At 40.9% G+C, this 22251-nt stretch overlaps 1 protein-coding gene across 2 annotated transcripts in view; it reads right to left on the bottom strand.

Annotated features, from left to right (window-relative positions):
• Positions 1-22251, bottom strand: part of dock1 (dedicator of cytokinesis 1) — a 480313-nt gene that overhangs the window by 33020 nt on the left and 425042 nt on the right. For both annotated transcript variants that reach the window (XR_014602336.1, XM_084079253.1), the window contains exons 46-47: positions 20085-20168; positions 579-716 (exon numbers count right to left, since the gene is read on the bottom strand). Coding sequence is in view for 1 of the 2 variants with exons in the window: in XM_084079253.1 (XP_083935379.1) it covers positions 579-716; positions 20085-20168 (222 nt within the window). In the remaining variant the exon portion in view is untranslated. The remainder of the gene's footprint in view (positions 1-578; positions 717-20084; positions 20169-22251) is intronic.

The raw sequence follows: 22251 nt of genomic DNA, 5'->3' as shown, positions 1-22251 counted from the left end.
ATATGCCTGCAATGACATGCCCAAAATAGGGACAGCAGGTTGAAAGCAGTTAAAAGGCAGAACCCTGGACAATATAGATAGGGAAGGAGCAGAAACAGCAATGACACTTCTCAAACATATTTTAGAGGTACACAAAACACTCTTTTCAGATGAAAACGGCAACCTACAGTACTAACTAATCGTTTCAGACATACCACGGAAAACAAGGTATGCACAATTAATTGGTCATCTTTTTTTCTGCAATATCGGCCTTAAAAATGCTAGTATCAGTATCAAACTGAATATTGGTTTTAGCCGATATTATATTTTATAATATTTAAGTTTGAAAGTGAAGCTGAAAAAGCCTTTTGTGATGACGAGGGTTGCAGATTCAAATATTGTTTTCTGGGGAAGATCTGCTATTTTCACTAGTTTGGGTCCAGGGCAAACGTCTAATTTCTTTTTTGGGTCTTGAGGTACAATGTTTGGGAACCACTGCTTTAAAGGACTGAGCTGTTGTGCATGTTTTGCTTCTACTTTGGGCATGGAAGATAGAAGGCACAGACTATGGTTGCTGTTCAGCTCAGGTGGACACTCACCAGGGTCTTCACGCCGTACTGTTTCTCCACCTTCTCGCGGAGCTGCTTGAAGCAAGCCTCCAGGCGGTCGTGGAAGGGCCTCAGAGCCTCCGTCACCTTCTCTCCGTGGATCCGAACTCCGTCGGCCAGGTACGGGATCTGGGTGTGGTGGAGCAGAACAGTAAATGGTAAATGGTGCATTTATCACTTTTATCCAAAGTGCTTTGCATAGATTGTGCATTACATTCACCCATTCACACATACATTCATACACTGATGGCGGAGGAAACCCTGCAAGGCACCAACCTGCTCATCGGGAGCATCAGTTACAGTGGGTTCTCATTAGGCAAACATTTCTCAAGCAGGTTTAAGACAAATACTTTGCACAAAATCAAATCATAACTCGCTTTCATACGCTGCCTGTGTGTTTTCAATGTCTTTTTTCAGAGGTAAGAAGTGGGGCTCCAAGGAAAAAACAGTTTGGTGATCATTGTTATAGATCTGTTAAAATCTGTGTGTGTGTGTGTGTGTGTGTGTGTGTGTGTGTGTGTGTGTGTGTGTGTGTGTGTGTGTGTGTGTGTGTGTGTGTGAGTGAGTGAGTGTGAGTGTGACGATGAGATGATGCCATGGTTACCTTGGTAACTATACCTCGGAGTCTCCTTTTAGCCGCTTATCTTAAGCCCGACATACTTTGTCGTACGACAAATCAAAGATCAAAGACCTACAAGCTCGCAATGGCCCTCATTTATCAACGCAGCGTATAAACCGCCGTATATTTTCCATATATTCGGCCGTACACCAACGTCAAAGTCACATTTATCAACGCATCCTACACAGCTGATCCGAGCTTACACTTGGTCCCAGCGTTGATAAATGTCACGGCTGAAACGAGCGTCATTTAAATAACACGCCCTTTAAAGATTCTCAAAACGCCCCGATTTTACGACATGAAGACGAACCAGAATACGACCAAAGACATGAAAAGCCAATAAGAAATAGTTTAACCCCGATCGCCTCGCCTCGCCACACACGCCCCTCTCTCTCTCTCTCTCTCTCTCTCTCTCTCTCTCTCTCTCTCTCTCTCTCTCTCTCTCTCTCTCTCTCTCTCTCTCTCTCTCTCTCTCTCTCTCTCTCTCTCTCTCTCTCTCTCTCTCTCTCTCTCTCTCTCTCTCTCTCTCTCTCTCTCTCTCTCTCTCTCTCTCTCACACACACACACACACACACACACACACACACACACACACACACACACACCCGCCCAGCTGTGTTTCTCATGTAACCCGTACCGTAGCGGTACAATCACGTAGGCTTGAAGCCTACATGAATGACATATTATGATACCAATCAATCACATCGCCATGAATGGAATATGTTTGTATATTAATGTATTTAACCCATACCGAGCACGAGCAGTGCGTGTTCGAGTTACACTAAAATAAAGCCGTCATGTAGGCTATTCCCATTTCCCAGTGAGACTCGGACCGTCGGACGGGCGAGTCCCGTCCCGCTCCGCATTAATGAGAGATAGCCTGGAGAGAACATTAATGAATGAAGGCTGGTACGTGTTGGACCATGCAGGGTTAAATGTCTGATCTCCCGGTGGCCATGAAAATATAACAGCAGCGCTCTAAACTCCCGAGTGCTCTTGCCGAAGCGCTGTATATTTTGAAAATAGCAGATCTACAAGCTCACAACGCGTCGCTGGCTTGTGAGCTTGTAGATATGCTATTTTCAATACAGCCAGATCTACAGTCTTATCTGAATGACTGTTAAAGCAGTTTTTTTAAATTACTTTATAAAATGTTATATTTTCACAGGGATTATTTATTAGTGTAGATATACATTTATGAGTGGAGTATGTGTTCAGATGCCTGTCAGACAGTCAAACAATGCTGCTCCGCAGGTCTAGGATGGAATAAACGGGTGCAGCCAACGTCAACAACTGGTCTCGACCAGACATGAGATCTCAGCGTACCGTAGGATAAAGCCCACGTCAGGATATATTGATAAATGCCGAAAAGTGCGGTGATTACGCCGTACGCCCATTATTTGGTCTACACCGCGTTGATAAATGAGGGCCAATGTGTTGTGATGCGACCCGTGTTTTCACCTACAATAATATGCTCTTGGTGTTTTAGAGATTAACCATGAGAAAGGAGACAGCTCTCTCTCTCTCACACACGCACACACACACACACACACGCACACACACATATTACTATTAGTACTATTACTACTATTATTACATCAGTGATACAGCATGGTGGGAACACATGATACTGAAGACGTACTGTAGGATGCAACTCGTAAGTGAGCTGCCGTTCAACGCATCGCATCAAACAAACTATAGTGTATACAGGACGGAGAAATAGATAGAGAGGCACAGTGATAGGGAGTGAGAGCGAAGGGTTAAAACTGCTGAAAACCCAGCAATTAGGAAAGTCCTCTATCTGCCAAAGTCAATGTCAGGATCGAGGCTCTGCTTGCTGCACTGCCGAGTCCACACTGTGAATTTAACTCTCAGAGTTAACCCATTCAATCCCTGTGTTCAAAGACTTACTGTAAGTAAGTACATCTGGCATTCATTTAAACTACAGTACCAAAATAAAAAATACTCACATTTTTAACACATCTTCAAACTTTTTTTCTAATTGCAGATCTACAGGCTTGCAGTATATAATAGAGTGTAATTGGTTAATGTATGTTTTTTTAATAATAGTCTAAAAATCTATGAAACTGAAGTTTTCAAATGATTAATGGGGTGAAAAAGTCAAATATCTGCCTCTGAGATGTAGTGGAGAGGGAAGTATATTAGTACTTACTAGTAAAAGTACCTCACAATTGTACTGAAGTACAGTACCTAACCCTTTAAGCCCTGAAGAAGCATCCGTGTCACTTTTTGATTTGAGCTAAAAAGCATTTTTTTACTCTTTGGCTATTAAAAAAATAGCAGATAGATCTGCTATTTTAGAAAAATTGTATTTTTTTTTGCAAATCTTGAGATTTGAGTTTCAAAAGCGAACATTTGTAACTCAAATCTTTGCTTCTGGGGGATTTAACAGTTTTTTGAAAAAACGTATGTCGCCATAATATCAGTGGTTCTTTTTTCCATGTCAAGGACCCCCAAAATGACATGTATTTAGCCACGGACCCCCATCTAAAAATATATGTTTCAGGGACCCCCGGAAGCAAAGATTCGAGTTAAATTTTTTCGCTTTAAAACAATATATATATATTAAAAGATTTGCACACATTTTCACGATTTTTCAAAAATAGCAGATCTACAAGCTCGTAGCGCGGCACTCGGTGCCGCGCTACGAGCTTGTAGATCTGCTATTTTTGAAAAGCCCAAAGTGTAAAAAAATGCTTTTTAGCTCAAATCAAAAAGTGACACAGATGCTTCTTCAGGGCTTAAAGGGTTAAGTAAATGTACTTTCCACCACTGACGGCGACTCACTACATGCAGCAAACAGCACTACTGTCCACCTCTGGCACAAACACAGCACTACAGCAACTTTGTGGTAATAAGGTGCTTATTGCATAAAGAGGCACCGTTGCAGGCATTGGCGGCTGTAAGTGAGAAATATTGTGCCGGGGCTAGAGGGAAAAGGCGCCTCGCGCTTTTTACTCTCATGAATAAGTAAAAACCCGAAACAAAAAATAATAAACTGCATTAGAAGGGGACTTAATTCACACTTTTTATGTTACCAGCGAGTCCCAGCAGAGAGAGAGAGAGAGCGTTGGTGCATTTATAAGAGCTGAGAAATACACAGAGTTAAACAACACAGTATACCTCTGGAACCTAGTCTCCAGGGTTCGATTTGTGTGCATGTGTGTGTGTGTGTGTGGGGGGGGGGGTCTTTTGCTATCCTACCCTCTGTTGAACATAATAAAATAAAAAAAGAGGGGGAGAAAAGTGTTGCACTGAGAATGAATCCTTTGCCTTGGTTTTAATGTTCCATTATGCCTTGTTAGATCCCCCAGAATGCTTTGGGCTATCCAGCCCTCACCAGAGTGTATCAAACAAGTTCGATATCCATCCCTATGACAGCCTTTTTTTTAATCGCCGGTAGGGATGTGTTTTATCCCTCCTTCTGGTCAGACTGAATTAACCCATTAAGACCTGGAACTGTGTCATTTTTAGATTTGAGCTAAAAAGCATCATTTTACACTTTGGGCTATTCAAAAATAGCAGATATACAAGCTCATAGCGCGGCACCGAGTGCCGCACTATGAGCTTGTAGATCTGCTATTTTTGAAAAATCGTGAAAATGTGTGCAAATCTTTGAATATATATATTTTTAAAGCGAACATTTTTAACTAAAATCTTTGCTTCTGAGGGGTCCCTGGAACAAAATATTTTGATGGGGGTCCGCGGCCAAATACATATCATTTTGGGGGTCCTTGACATGAAAAGGATTGAGCACCACTGATATAGAAACATACGTTTTTCAGAAACCTGTTGAGATTTAGGAGACATGTAGAATCAGCTTCAGGTCTCAATGGGTTAAATACAAACATGAACTATTTTTTTAAATGTATTTTAACCACGTAAACCCCTTATGGTTGACCGGAGTCCCTCAGGGCTCTATGCATGGACACGACGTAGTGTCATCAGCGCGCCATCTGTCCTGAAGGACAGGACAGATGATCCAACTTGCGTACCAAGATATCTACAGTAACAGCTATCCGCTAACACAGCAGCTCTTCGGCATTGTAGCTTGTTGCCTGGTTTCTATGAGCACAACTCAATATTTTCCCGAAACGCTAATTCGCTAGAACTCTCCGTGTGTATGTATGCTAGTGTCTTTTCTGTTTTTCTGTTATTGTGGTGAAATCTTTCGCAGATACAGTAATAGCCGATCGGCCAAATACATATCATTTTGGGGGCTCTTGGCACAAAAAAAAAGTGTAAGAACTACTGATTTAAAATGCCTTTGTAGAATCGGCCTCAGGTCTTAAATGGGTAAAAAAAAAAATCCAACTGTTCGTCTCAACCACCAAAACAAGAGTGTGAACTGGAGATGTTTTTGTGCTAAAAAAATCTGAACCGCATTCCCCAGAGTCCATCCCCGGTTCGACCATCTTTCCCGGGGCGCGCTCCGCTCCGCTCAGCAGACACCCTTCACTCAGTGGCTCCACAACACCAAGGCCAGCAGCACCAACCACTAGTTCAGACCTGATGCAACCGGCTGCAACCGGTCTCAAGACAAAAAAAAACCCACGTTTACATTTTACAAAAAAGAAAATACAGAGGTGAGTTAAAGTTTGTATTTGGCCGCAGACCCCCATTGTGCCTCGGACGCCCATAAGAGAAGACTTGTCAAGATTTTTCAATGTTTTTCAAAAAATGGATGTCTTGGACGATCTACAAGCTCACCTTGTGAGATTGTAGATAAGCAATTTTTTCCCTTAACCCATTAAGACCTGGACCGCATCTGTCACTTTAGATTTCTTTGGCTATTAAAAAATAGCAGATCTACAAGCTCATAGCGCGGCACCGAGTGCCGCGCTACGAGCTGGTAGATCTGCTATTTTTGAAAAAAAATCGTGAAAAAATATTTTTTATATTTTTTTCAAAAAACTGTTAGGATTTAGATTTTTTTTAAAGAATCGTCTTAATGGGCAAATGAAATAGGGCTTAAACGTTTAAAAGTTTCCTCAATCCCCTCAATGACCCTTGGAGGTCCCTCCCCAAGACCCCACTTTGATAATCCCTTTTTTATATTATAAAAAAAGGTCCAGAGTTTGCACTTAAAAACATGTAAACCCGGAATATCCAAACGCACAGTGTGGAATCTTGCAAGAGAGTTAATGTTAAAGCTCTCTGATTATTTTCTGTTATTTTATTGAGTTGTGTTGTGTAATTGTGGTATGGATCTTCTCCTTGGGTCTGAAATAAAGATTGAATTGGTTGCACGTGCCATGGCACTGTAAAGTGGATGTTATTGCGGCCGCAGGTTATATACATCTACGCTGGACCACAGAGGTGAGGACACTGCAGTGACCCTCACAGCGCTGCAGAATTTTTTAATAAAAATAAAATAGAAATAAAAACGTCCAAACGCTCTGGCAGAGGAAGATAAACGAGAGGCACACACACACACACACACACACACAGTGAGGATCTCCCCTCCGATATCCTGCAACTTAGTCATCACCACAGGGACTTCTTAGAGGAGAGAGAGAGAGAGGGGGGGGAGTGACGCAAAGAGAGGGGGGGGGGCTCCTCGGATTTAGAGAAATAAGGGTGCAAGGCTAGGAGAGAGAGTGGGAATGGAGTGGGAAGGAAGCTGTGGGTGAAGGGTTAGTGCGGGTAAAGAGGGAGATTAAGATGGTTAGAAAGAGAGAGAACACAAGAGGGAGGTACACACACACACACACAGAGAGAGAGAGAGAGAGAGAGAGAGAGAGAGAGAGAGAGAGAGAGAGAGAGAGAGAGAGAGAGAGAGAGAGAGAGAGAGAGAGAGAGAGAGAGAGAGAGAGAGAGAGAGAGAGAGAGAGAGAGAGAGAGAGAGAGAGAGAGAGAGAGAGAGAGAGAGAGAGAGAGAGAGAGAGAGAGAGAGAGACAGACAGACAGACAGACAGACAGACAGACAGACAAAGCGACAGACAGACATACAGACAGACAGAGCGAGAGAGAGACATACAGACAGACAGACAGACAAAGCGAGAGACAGACAGACAGACAGACAGACAGACAGACAGACAGACAGACAGACAGACAGAGCGAGAGAGAGAGGGGGGGGAGAGAGAGAGAGAGAGAGAGAGAGAGAGAGACAGAGAGAGAGAGAGAGAGAGAGAGATCAGTGAGTGAAAGTGGTGGCAAGATGCACATCTCCCAGGATACCCACGTCTTTTTATAGAGTCGAGGATGATATAACGCCACCGTGGTGGCATAGCAACAGAACTGTGTGCTCAGTGACTGCATGCGGGGACACCTGGAACACTTTAGTGGAATACACCTACTGATGCATGAGGCGTGGTGTGTATATATATATATATATATATATATATACACGTACTGTAATGTACATCAGTGTTTCTCAACCTTTTCAGGCCACGACCCCCCCAAATAATCATATTTAAACTGGGGACCCCCCCCCCCCCCCGACTCTGACAACCACTTGGAATTGTACGAGTTCAGGCATTCAATTGGTTAATTATTATAGTAATTAATCAATTAGTTTGATTCGGTTCATCAATTCATTAATCAATTAGTTTGATTCACAGATAAATATGGTGAAAATAACTGATCTCGGCGCTGTGAGATGGTAGATCAGCTATTTTCTAAATGTTTGCCCTTTTCTTATATTATTTGACATTCATTTTTGCGCAAGCTCCATACTTGTTTGTTGTTTTTCAGAAAAGGAGAAGAAAAGGAGGGGAGAGAGGGAAAAAAAGAAAGAAAAATAATCCAGATACTGTATTCGCATAGCATGTACAACACTCTGGATTGTTGTTCCTGTGTGGTTAATTCCCCAACAGTTAAAGTTGGGGTTGTTAAGTGGAGACGTGGGTCGGGGGTGAGAGAAGAGATTTCCCCTCTTCTTCTCTCCTTCGGGCCAAAGCTAATTTAGTCTAATTAGACACGAGAGAGAGCGGCGCTGTAATGAGGCAGACGCCGCTATCGCCTGACAACACAAAAGAGCTAAGTCATTTACTGTCTGTCTTTCACGCAGTGAAATCGCAGGCTTTCGCAGTAGAGAGGGTAGCACAGGTCCACCCAGAACCTGAAGACCCGAGCCGCCCGAACCGAGAACCGAGCCGGGGTAAAAATACCTGTGAGGACCCGACGACCAGCTTTTTATTATTATTATTATCATATTAAACTCTTTAACCTTCGGTTTTAAAATGAGACATTATGCGTTGTAATTACGCTCCAAAATCCACATTGTCCGTTTACTTGGGTAAAAGTACAAAAGTATTGGTATCAAAATGTACTTAACGTACCAAAAGTAAAAGTACTCCTCATGCATAAATCTTCCATTTCAAGTTTTCAAAGTGTATAAAAGCATTTGAATTTTTTTAAATAGTCAAAGTCTATATAGAGCTGAAGTGATTAATGCATGTTTTACAATAATATTTAAAATCTACTAAGTAACTAGTAACTAAAGTTGTCCAGTAATTATAGTGGAGTAAAAGTACAATGTTGGCCTCTGAGATGTAGTGGAGTAGTAAGTAAAAGTATTGAACATTGGAAATACTCCAGTAAAGTAAAAATACCACAAAATTGTACTTAAGTACAGTACTTGAGTAAATGTACTTATTTTACACCACTGTGGTGACTAATGGTGTTGGGGAAGCTACTCTGAAAATGTACAAAGTGAGCAATTATTTTTCATTGGAAATTAACTAAGCTACGGCAAAGCTCCCACTTAAAGAAAAGCACAGAATATAAGCTAATCACTGCAATTCATTCATTTAGAAAATATACATTTTTGAACTACAGAAGAGCTTGTTAGGAATGTATATATTATAACATGTATCTGGAACAAACTCCCAGAAAAACTGCTGAGTCTGCTTACAACTCTGTTCTTTTACATCAAAGCTGGAGACATTTCTGTTTTATTTTCTCATGAGCACATTCACACAGAAAGTGAATATTATATGGTAATAAAGCAATGTATTTTTTGTATTCAGAACAAGGTCGGTTTCTCTGAGCTTCCACGCGGCAAACAAAAGGCACCAACATGAGTGAATGAGGCATCGTAGCATTTCTCATTCATCATACCCCGGTGTGTGTAAAAGGCCTTAAGTGTCAAAGAATAGCCATTCATGAGATACTACATGATCAGAAAATCTAACCCGGAAGACAAACAATGAGTGAACTTTATGAAAAGGATGATCTGAATTTGGCAGCGTTTTGCTTTAATCACTTGAGCCATAGCATCGCTATTTTGGGGGGAACATTTTGCCCGAAATAGCCGTTCTACAAGCTCCAGTGACGTGATGAGAGCCTGCTGTAGATCTGCTATTTTTGGCGAAGACAGTTGGTGTAAATGGGGAGAAAAGTGCACACCATGCAAGTACAGTGCCAGAAAAGTCTGTTTTACTAAGTATAGAGAGCTTAAATGGTTAAAAAGGTTTCTGTTCGGCAGTGGTGGAAAGTAAGTATATTTACTCAAGTACTGTAGGTACTGTAAGTACAATTTTGATGTATTTTTACTCCACTGGAGCATTTCCATTATATTGTACTTTTACTCCATTCATATTAATTGAAAACATTAGTTACTAGTTATTTTGTAGATTTTGATTATTACTACAAAACATACATTAACCACTTCAGCCCTATATATACTAGCAGATCTACAAGCTCACAACACGTCGCGATGCAACACATTGTGAGCTTGCAGATCTGCTATTTTCAAAAGGTTTGTATACACATTGAACTTGTGAAATGGGACATTATGCATGATGAGTACTTTAAAGTAGTACTTTAAATATATTTTGATGACACAAATTTGTAACATTTACTCAAGTAAATGTTGAATACCGGACAATGTATTTCTACATTGTGGTATTGATACTTTTACTTACAGTAAGTAAAACAAATCTGAGTACTTCTTCCACCACTGCTGTTCGGCAGCCGACTCACAAGTCTCTGCTATGGGAGCCTCTTACCGGTGCTTGAATATGAAACACTGGCATAATTCTTTAAAACTCATTTAGAAAAAGAGGTTGAGCTTCAGCAGTGGGATTTCTCAGTGTAGTGCTGAACTCAAAACCCTGTATATACGGTACACGCATCCAAAATATGAGAAAGGTAGCACCACTTCAGGTCAAAGAGGACAAAATACTGACATTTCCACTTGTTTATTTGGCACACGCGCACGCACGCACGCACACACACACACACACACACACACACACACACACACACACACACACACACACACACACACACACACACACACACACACACACACTTACTTTTCAGCAAAGAGCCGTCAGCAGAGAAGTGGAAACATGAGCGTTTTGTCTTCTTTGACCTGAAGTTTGAGACGTGCTGCTACCTTTCTCATATTTTGGATATGAATACTTCAAACCAGTCTGCATTGCATTAGTCCAGGGGCCAACACTGATATTCAACACAAATTGGTACCACCTAAGATGACCGTAAAGTTTTTGTATTTTTGTCTTCCTACATGTCTCTAGTTTATATTTTGGTATGATAACCCTTCCAATCTTGTAGCTTAATGGCAGTTATCACTACCTACCGGCTAATGTATCCGGTAGGAGACACAAAGTAGAATCTTTGTGTCTCCTACCCCGGGCATCAAATTATTGCGACAAAAAACAAATATATCCATGTATTCAAGGCTTCATGGGGTGTGCAATTGATAGAAAATAAATATTTTTTTGGGTGAACTCCTCCTTTAAGTTTTTCAGGGGGACTCTCTACCCATTCAGCTATGACCACCCCAGACCGAAGGAGGGTCAACTTTTACAAGCTTATGGAAAGCAGTCTTTTTGCAAACACCAAAAATCTGAGAAGTTATCAATTGCACACCCCATGAAGCCTTGAATACATGGATATATTTTGTTTTTTGTCGCAATAATTTGATGCCCGGGGTAGGAGACACAAAGATTCTACTTTGTGTCTCCTACCGGATACATTAGCCGGTAGGTAGTGATAACTGCCATTAAGCTACAAGATTGGAAGGGTTATCATACCAAAATATAAACTAGAGACATGTAGGAAGACAAAAATACAAAAACTTTACGGTCACCTTAGGTGGTACCAAAATATGTCTTGGCCCCTGGACTACATGTACCACGCAATGAGAATGGAAATTTTGACAAAAATAACACACTTTTCTCTGCTGCTGGAGCAGCTCTGGTCCAGTGTACCCAGACCTCTGATAACTTAAACCAGGGGTCTTCTATGTTTTCAGCCCAAGGACCCCCCTCTCTGAGAAAGAGATGCAGCAGGGACCCCCACTATATACAGTATTGCATAAAATTGTGTTGCAGATTACAGCTTTTCATAGATGTTGGATTCATGTCAATGTGTATTTTCAGACATTAACAATTAAACAATCAATACTTTCACTTTGTACTTAGTCTGCTTTGTTCCCCTCTCTTTGCCAAAAATAGCCGATCTACAAGCTCACAACGCCTCGCGCTGCGAGGCGTTGTGAGCTTGTAGATAGGCTATTTTCGGCTAAAGTTGTCCTTAGAATAGGGATGGTATAGGGTTCAAGTTGTTAATGTAAAAAAAAAAGATCCTATCACACAAAGATTTGGTGGACCCCCTGGTAGTACCTCTGAGGACCCCCTAGGGATCCCGGACCCCCTGTTGAAGACCCCTGACTTAAACACTTAAAAGACATCCTTTTCCCCCTCCTTTTTACAGCAGAACATCTTGACATGCAGCTGAAAGGTAATACCATTAAATAAGGGAGTGTTTCATTTAGGAGCCAGCATTGAGCTGGCACACGGTAACACCTAAAATGAAACACATACACGCCTGTCGCCCCTTAATTAATGTAATATTACCATCAGCAGTGTTTTTCCGTCAAAATGGCCACTGTGGGGGAAAAAAGGGTCTGTTGTTACAGACGGTCTGCTTCCGTTTATGAGTGATTCAGTAACCAGACAGTGTGCACTCATCCTCTCAGCAGGTAGTTAGGAAACATAATTATCTAATCTAACATTATCTGGAACAAACTCCACTGTTAGGTCTGCTAACAACCTCGCAGTACTTTTAAATCAAACCCAAATACTTTTCTGTCTTCCGCACAGTAATTTTCGTCTTATTTTCCGTAAAAAACTAAACAAAATGTGTAGTATTAAAACTGTACAAAACAAAAACGTAAAAACGTATTTTTTTTAATAGTATTCATTGTCCTCTTATGTGTTTCTCTCATTAATACTTTGTAAAGTCGACCGTTGGCTCTGTACTTGGTATGCTCTTTTTTCCCTGTACACCAATACACGGACGGGTTGTGAGCTTGTAGATCAGTTATTTTCAGCTTAAGTTCCCCCATAAGGGTTCAAGTGGTTAATGTAAAAATAAAAAAATAAATGTCCCCATCACACAAAGATTTGGCGGCCCCCCCCTGCAGTATCTCTGAGGGGTCCCGGACCCCCTGTTGAAGACCCCCTGTGCTATATAAATAAACAGGGTTTACACTACAGTGCATCTTCAGAAAACCCTGAAACAAATGCTAAACACGAACCGCATCGTTTGCCAGAGGTATTGTCACAGCTCATTACCTGATTTCTGCTCCTTTCCTACCTAATTACCGGATGAGTACGACGGGTGTATTTGTGAGCGACGTGCATTTAGTTTTGTTGATTGCACTGGGTTTTGCCTTCATTTGTCTCATTTTGACACATTTGGGATGAGAGGTAAACAAGTCCCTGCCGTTTCTTGGCAAAAGGAGACAGCTGATGCCATTTCTCACATCAGAGAATCTCTGGTTTAGTCATCACTTTAAAGATGCTCTGCGTGCGCGTGCGCGCGCACGTGTGTGTGTGTGTGTGTGTGTGTGTGTGTGTGTGTGTGTGTGTGTGTGTGTATGTGTGTACTTGTGTTACTATACTTGTGAGGGCCGCCGCCAAATGTCCCCACAAGTATGGTAGAATGTGAGCAACAGACGACGTGAAGACAAGTTTTTTTTTTAGACTTAAAGATTTAGACTTAAATGTGTGCCAGTGTGGATCACCGAAAATAGCTGATTTACAAGCTTGTGACTTGTTGTGAGCTTGTAGATCAGCTATATTCGGTTTAGGGCTAGGATAAAAAATGGCACCAAAATGGCTCTGTGGCCTGCAGTCGGGAGGATTGCAAAATGCCAAAAACGTTGTCTAAATACTGTTCTGTCTCAAATATCATGGGCAGTCTGGAATGTTTCATATATCCTTGATTAGCTAAGCGGGAGGAAGAAAAAGAAAAAAAGTGTTATCTTTTTTCCTCTGTGTGTTAATAGGTATTTGCAGCAGTTGTATCTGGTGTGACCGTAATGTAACCTTCAGTGTTTGGATCTATTTTTATGTATTGCGCTTTTTGTGCAGATCCAAATCAAATAATTCAAATTTGTGTGGGGGCGTGGGTTGTCTGCGGTGTCACGTCTCTGTTGTGAACGGAACATGACAGTTTACAATCACTCCTTTTGTTGCCGGAGGAAGCGACGTCTTGGCTCGGGCCTTTTTTTTTAAACACTCACTCAACAGAATGTGAAAGACATTCCTCTTTCGAAACCCCGTCACCGCTGCCAAGAAGGAACCCTTTCAAGTCTTTACTCGGAAGCCGAGACATAGCTTGTAAAGTTCGACGGAAATGTGATTCGAAATCATAAAGCCAATATACCCTTCCTAATAGCTACCAATGGTTGGGGGAATTCAGATCAGTTTAAATGAGTAGTTCACCTAAAAAAAAATACTTATTTTCTATCAATTACTCACCCCATGAAGCCTTGAATTCATGGAGATTTTTTTTGTTTTTTACCGGCGGAGAGACGCTAATGTATCCGGTAGGAGACGCAAAGGAGACTCGTTGTGTCTCCCACCAGGAATACACCCGGTCATCAAATTATTGGCATAGGAATTCGACAAAAACTAAAAAATCTCCATAAATTCAAGGCTTCATGGGGGTGTGTAATTGATAGAAAATAAGTACTTTTTTGGGTGAACTATTCCTTTACGAAAGGCAGTGTGACATTTCACCACGACCCCTCTGATGCAGAACAGTCTTTTTTAACAACATGAAGAACACTAGCATCCCTATTCTGGGTCATAGTACAGGCATACATGCTGTCAAAAACAGGTGAATATTCACAAAAAAATAGCTGATCTACAAGCTCACATTGTAGATTGGTTATTTTCGGCAAAGAGACTTGGAGTATAGGGAGAAAATTAGGGGATACAGACTACAGTACATCAGAGAACAGGCGGCCCGCTCAACTCAATGAGTTTTAAGGTCAAACCACGGGTGCAGATTCTTAACAACTCCAACAACAAAGGAACCCATCCGCACTCGCGAACAAAGTTTAAAATGTAAGCAGCGACGCTGAAGAAGGCCAGAAGGTCGAAATGTGTACGTTTGTGATTGCTGCTGCTGCCGCAGCACATTAAAGACATTTAAAACTTTAGTGAGTGCAGATGGTCTCCTTTGTTGTTCAAGAAAATGAGGGGGGCCATGGATGGACCCCTGGTGGACCCCGATCAAAGAAGAATGTAGCAACTACTTCTTCCCAAAATGCAAAACATTTAAAAGCAGCGCTGTGAGGCTGAGCTTCGGCAGGAACTGTGTGTTTCTACTCCAAACAAGCTGTTAAGGTGATTTATTAACATCAAATAATAATATCCAAAAATGTTAGATGAATGAAACCAGCAGTAGTATTTTGAATTCCTGCGGCAAAAGGAAGGAATTAACCCATTCAATCCGGGAACGCATAGTCTCATTTTTAGATTTCTTTGGCTATTAAAAAATAGCAGATCTACAAGCTCATAGCGCGGCACTCAGTGCCGCGCTATGAGCTTGTAGATCTGCTATTTTTTTTTAATCGTGAAAATGTGTGCAAATCTTTGAATATATATTGTTTAAAGCAAACATTTTTAACTCTATTCTTTGCTTCTGGGGGGGTGCCTGGAACAAAGCATTTTGAGATGGGGGTCCACAGCCAATTACATATCTAAAAAAGTTTTCTAACTCCTAACAGTAAGTTGCTATATAAGTGGTGCTCCAACTTTTCCATGTCAAGGAGCTCCAAAATGATATATATTCTTGAAAAAAATCACAGCATTTGATAAGGTATAGTGTGGACCCATTGAAGCCTAACGGCCATATTCTGGGCCCTATATGTCATAATTGGCGAGCATTCTGCTCTGATCATTTGGAACATGGGTCTACTTTCTGTCTATAGAATCACAACTAAACGCAGTGGTGGAAAAAGTACTCACATGTTTTACTAAAGTAAAAGTATCAATACTGCAATATAGAAATACTCTGTTACAAGTAAAAGTCTGGAATTCAATTTACTTGAGTAAAAGTACAAAAGTATTGGCATCAAAATGTACTTAAAGTACCAAAAGCAAAAGTACTCATCTTGCAGAATGTCCTTTTTAAAATAGCAGATCTACAAGCTCACAATGTGTCGCGATGCGACGCATTGTGAGCTTGTAGATCTGCTATTTTCAAATGGCCGAAATGTACGTATACAAAGCTGGAGTGGTTACAGTACTGTAGGTTTTGTAATAATAATCAAAATCTACAAAGTAACTAGTAACTACAGTTTTCAAATAAATAGTGGAGTGGAAAAAAAAAGTAATGAAAATTGGAAATACTTCAGTAAAGTAAAAAATACCTCATAATTGCACTTAAGAACAGTACTTAAGTAAATGTACGTCGTTACTTTCCACCACTGTCACAACTAAACGTGCAGCGTTCAGTTTTTGATGCACAGCACAGCAGCACCACAATATATCTGGAACACACTCCCAGAAAAACTGCAAGATCTGCTACAACTCTCAGTTCTTTTAAATCAAAGCTGAATACTTTTCTGTTTGCCGCTGTCTTTTTTTCCCACTGAGGGTTTTGGGTTCATTTGTTGTGCTGCACTGTGCTTTTATTAGCTTATTTTTATCCGTTTTATTTCGCTATTCTCTGTAATAACTATTTTTTTTACTGTATTCAAACTTTTTTCACTGTCTTACTGTTTCGTGTAAAGGACTTTGAATTCCCTTGTTGAAATATAAGATACAAATAATTGATATCCAACCTACAGTAGACTACTGATGGTTATCTCACTATTTATATTTGATTTTTTTTTTTTTTAATATCTATAATTTAATGTATTCATTAATATTCTTTGTTAAGAGTTATCTGTATAAGAAAGCAGCCTTTTAAGTATCGTATTTGTATCTGTCTCAAACATCCCATAATGGTTGGGCTTTAAAATCTGCTCATTCTGAGCTCAACATTTCTTTGGTGAGGACCTGGAAATGGCTGTGTGCAGTACAACAGGGGTTCTCAAACGTTTTCGTGCCAAGGACCCCCAAATTGATCAATGTTTGGCCACGGACCTGCATCTGAAAAATGTTTTGTGCCAGGGACCCCCAGAAGAGATGATTTATGTTTTAAAAAAAATCTAAATTATATATATTTTTTAATATTTTTAAAATATTTTCAAACAAAACATATAAATGGAAAAAAGAGGTTAAAATGATTGTGGTGCTACATTTTACTACTTTTGCTGGGGACCCCCTGGAACCCCTCCAAGCACCCCTGGACCCCACTTTGAGAACCAATGCAGTACAATGTTAAAAAGACAGGGGCGTGAGGAAATGAGACGGGATAACGTTCCTGTAATGTGACGCTCCAGGAGGCAAAACAAGCTCTTTGGAGAGAGAGAGAGAAGATTATTCATAATCAGATGAAGTTCACCAGGAGACAGCAGAGTGCCAAGATGACCTATTTATTTTGAAACAAGCAGAAAGGGGCCAAAACAAAAAAGCTACGTTCCCCTCCACCAAATTAAATTAATTTCTTCTTTCTGTGGGAAATGAAACTGACGGGACAAAAGGAAGCTCCCATGTGTATCCGAACCCTCGTTTCTGTGTTTAACCCATTAAGACCGGGAACGCATCTGTCATTTTAGATGTTAACCACTACAACCATTATCTTATACTTGGGCTATTCAAAAATAGCAGATCTACAAGCTCATAGCGCGGCACCGAGTGCCACGCTATGAGCTTGTATATCTGCTATTTTTAGAAAAAAACATGAAAAAACATATAATGTGAATATATGTTTTTTTAAATCAAACATTTTAACTCAAATCTTTGCTTCTGGGGGATTCTACAAATGTCTTCTAAATCCTAACAGTTTTTTGAAAAAAACTTATGTTACTACAGTATAATCAGTGGTTCTCACTGATCAACCTTTTCATGACCCCAAAAAGTATATGTATTTGGCCGCTGACCCCCATCTCAAAATATGTTGTTCCAGGGACCCCCAGAAGCAAATATTTGAGTTAAAACAAAATCGCATATATATAAAAAATATATATAATATATATATATAAAAATAAATACATATATATATTCAAAGATTTGCACACATTTTCAAGATTTTTCAAAAATAGCAGATATACAAGCTCATAGCGCGGCACTCGGTGCCACGCTATGAGCTTGTATATCTGCTATTTTTGAATAGCCAAAGAAATCTTAAAATGACACAAAATATGCTTTCCCGGTCTTAAAGGGTTAAAACCACAGAAGCCGAACACAAGGCATGAAAAACATGTCGTCCCCGTGTAATAAGATGATTATCGTGGAGGAGCAGCAGAGTGGGTACACTCCAGTGTATTCACTGCTCGCATCATGGGATGGTTGGAATATAAACAACATCACGAATAGTTCATGGACCCTCTCTTATCGCCTACGGCGGATGCTTTTCCTATCCCCTAGGAAACCAAGGACATCGGCTCGAGAGGAAAGAACGAGATTATTGATCCAAGACCCTTCTGGTGAAAGTGAGAAAGAACCTGCATGGTAGTGTGTGGCGTGTTCATTCGTCTAGTGCGGGGGAGCCTGATTTATGCTCGCCAGTGGTGGAAAAAGTACTAACATTTTACATCTAAGTATCAATACTGCAATGTAGAAATACTCTGTTACAAGTACTGTAAAAGTCCTGCATTCAAAATTGACTTGAGTTTCAAAAATGTATACAAATCCTTTGAAAATAGCAGATCTACAAGCTCGCAACGCGTCGCTAAGCAACGCGTTGTGAGTTTGTACATCGGCTATTTTCCGATAGCCATGGCTGAAGTGGTTAATGAACGTTTCACAAAGTAACACAAGTAACTAGAGTTTTCAAATAATTGTAGTAGAGTAAAAGTAAAATTTTTGCCTCTGAGGTGTAGTGGAGTAGAAGTAAAAGTATTGAAAATTGGAAATACTCAAGTAAAGTAAAAATAGCCAAAAAAATGTACTTAAGTACAGTACTTGAGTACATGTACTTTCCAACACTGATACTGGCAAGTCGGTATTGGTGCATACCGAAAATATTTGGTATTTCCGGCATAAATCAGGCATAGGTACGGGGTGTGTGCGTGTGCTCGCCGGCGTGCACACGCACCTCTCGTCTTTGCTGCGTATGCACTTCCTCCATGGAGGCCCCGGGGAGGGGAGGGTGCAGCGCACGCAAAACCTTCATCTTCTCTCGCTCTCTCTCTGCTTGCTTCAGCAACCCTCCACTCCACACACACACACACACACACTATTATACCCACTGAACTTTTTGACACAGATTTCCCCCCGCTCCGTTTAGCCCATTAAGACCGGGAACGCATCTGTGTCATTTTAAGATTTCTCTGGCTATTCAAAAAATAACAGATATACAAGCTCATAGCGCGGCACCGAGTGCCACGCTATGAGCTTGTACAGCTGCTATTTTTGAAAAATCGTGAAAATGTGTGCAAATCTTTGAATATATATATACAGTATGTTTTAAAGCAAACATTTTTAACTCCGATCTGTGCTTCTGGGGGTCCCTGGAACAACATATTTTGAGATGGGGGTCCGTGGCCAAATACATATCATTTTGGGGATCCTTGACATGGAAAAGTTGGAGCACCACTGATAAGAGCAACATACTGTTAGGATTTAGAAAACATTTTTAGATATGTATTTGGCCGCGGACCCCCATCTCAAAATATGTTGTTTTCAGGGACCCCCCAGAACCAAAGATTTGAGTTACAAATGTTCGCTTTAAAAAAAGATATATCCAAACATTTTCCACGATAAAAAAAAAAAAAGATCTACAAGCTCATAGCGCGGCACTCGGAGCCGCGCTATGAGCTTGTAGATCTGCTATTTTTTAATAGCCAAATAAATCTAAAATGACAGAGATGCTTCCCCGGTCTTAATGGGTTAGTTACCGTTAGCGGCTTGCTTTTCTCGCACCTGAGGGAGAGAGTTCCCCCCCCGACGGTGCTGTTATTCGACCTCTGCGAGAGGAGCGCTCTCCGTCTAGTGACACGTGCGTGGGAGCACGCTTTTCTCTGCAGCTGGTGCTTCTAGTGAGGTGAACACCTTTTCAGACGTAAATGCCAGCACATATACGACCATGAAAAGTAATTTACACTATTCAGCAGCATGGCCCGGGTGTATATATATAGCTCATATTTTACACGCACACGCACAAACGCACACAGAGAAAATGGGACTTACAACACTTGACACCCAGATACTGTATATCCACACCCTCACTCCACACTCGCACAATCACACACACACACACCTTTTCAGACGTAAATGCGACCACATAGGCGACATGAAAAGTAATTCACACTATTCAGCATGGCCAGGTGTATATATATATATATATATATATACAGCTCATATTTTACATGCATGCACACACGCACGTGCGCACACACGCACACACACACACACACACGCACACACGCACACGCACACACGCACACACGCACACACACACACACACACACACACACACACACGCACACACAGAGAGAAGATTGGCGTCCAGTGCGCGAGGTCTGTGAGTCTCACCTGCCAGGCGATAAGGTCCTTCAGTTTCTCAATCTTCTCCAGGTCCTCAGGGTGCTCCTGCATGTACTTATCATTGAAGAAGGCCTGTAGGAGACAGAGAGAGACAGAGAGAGAGAGAGAGAGAGAGAGAGATTGAGGAGAGGCCAATGTGAATATGGGGGTGACTGTAAACAGGTACCGAACATACATTTTCTAGGACGGATACCGTGTAACTCCAAAACGTTTTTTTCCCCCCCGATTTGAAATAGCGAAATTAGCTGATCTACAAGCTCACAACGGCTCGCATCGCGAGGTGTTACAGGCTTGTAGATCTGCTATTTTCACTACTTTTGTGCGACACTCTTGTATGATGAAGTAGGGCATTCATTTACAAGAAAACATGACAAGTTGAAACGTGGAGATACAAGGTTTCTGCCGGACAGCAACGATAGAAGCATACATTTTCGTCCCGGCCCGAAAACGTCGGGTCGGGTTCTGGCAGAATTCTACCCCCTTTACAACTTTACTCCACTACCCCTCCCATACGTAAGTTACAAATCACCCCGGGGGGGTGGTGGTGGGTGAAAGATTCACAAACACTCTCCTCCGTCTCATAAACTCAGCGGTTCATCTCCCTAAAAAATTAAATCATTTCAAAACACTGATATATAATGGCAACCAACTGCCTGTGACTCTGTGTTTTATAGGCAAACATGAGGTAAGAGAGTTTCCTCTCTCACAGATGAGCTGCTTGTGGAGCAGGACGCCCTAACCCATAAACCACTGGGGGGGGGGGGGGGATAGAACCAGCTGATGGACGCTGCAAAGGGGATAATAAAGCCAGATTTATACTTTGTGGCAGTGGTGGAAAAAGTAATCACATTTTGTTTTTGAGTAGAAGTATCAATACTGCAATGTAGAATTACTCCATAACAAGTCCGGAATTCAAAATTTACTTTACTTAGTAAAAGTACAAAAGTATTGGCATAAAAATGAACTTAAAAGTACCAAAAGTAAAAGTACTCATTATGTTTCAAAAAAAAAAAAAAACGTTCGAAAACAGCAGATCTACAAGCTCACAATGCGTCACATCGCGCGCATTGTGAGCTAAATCGGCTATTTAATGGGCGTGCGGCAGAAATAGCCCGATTTACAAGTAAATCCGGGCTATTTCCGGGACTGCACGGCGCCGTCGAACACGCCGGAGCATAAATTAGGCAGAACCACGGTACATAACTAGTACAAGGGCTTTCAAGCGAGGGGAAGGGGCCCCGGCTCACATCAAATGAACACCAGCTTTCCTAATGGCCTATGACTTTTATGAGGCAAACAATGCGCGGGCAAAGCGGGGTGACGATGATGAAAAAACGTTGTTATCGGGCCTGATGGCACGGTGCTAGCTCGGGGCTCATGGAATATGCATGAAGTTTCGAGGAGGAAGCCTTTGAAAGCCTTCGCAACGAGCCGTGAATGGCGAACGCGCGGCCGAAAAACATAAAACGGACTGGGGTTTGACATTTTGTGAACTTGCTGAGGTGTGCGGATTTAACAGCGACGTGCACTCAAACAGCCTGAAAGGCCTTCTAGACATATTTTTTTTACGGAGAATAGGAACATGAATATGTTACTATACAGCTCTGTTATGTGTGGACCTTGCATCTTCTGTTCCTATTGAAAGGTGAAAATGTTCTATTTTATATTCTATAATAGAACAGAATGTCATTAACTACTCTAATCTATATTTTTTCTTTGCTTATATAACCCTATACACTTTTTTCACCGGGGTACCTCAGGGGTCTATAATCGGTAAACGTATTATTTTCCCTCTACACCAAATCCCTTCACGGAAAATAGCTCCACAGCATGTATATTTGCTATTTTTCTCTATAAGCTCACAATTATCAAAAATGTTTTTATCTACAACTTCACAACTTCCTAATTTGAAATAAAAAACAAACAAAAAAAGGGCTATTTCTGCAATTTTTGGATCTACAAGCTCGATACTTGCTATTTTACTTTTTTTTTTTTTTTTACTTTTTTTTTAATTGGAATTCCTAGTAAAATGATAAACAAATCAGAGTATAAACAACTATAAAATATAAAACAAGAAAAGACGATGACAAATAATTTGGTATGAATGCTATTTTAGTTTTTAACCTACAAGTTCAAAACTTCCTATTTTTTAATA

Source organism: Gymnoscopelus microlampas, assembly GCF_963454915.1.
Source record: "Gymnoscopelus microlampas genome assembly, chromosome: 14".
In the NCBI taxonomy this organism is placed as follows: Eukaryota; Metazoa; Chordata; class Actinopteri; order Myctophiformes; family Myctophidae; genus Gymnoscopelus; species Gymnoscopelus microlampas.
The sequence above is the reverse complement of the archived record's forward strand: the minus strand, read 5'-3'. Positions and strand labels throughout refer to the sequence as shown.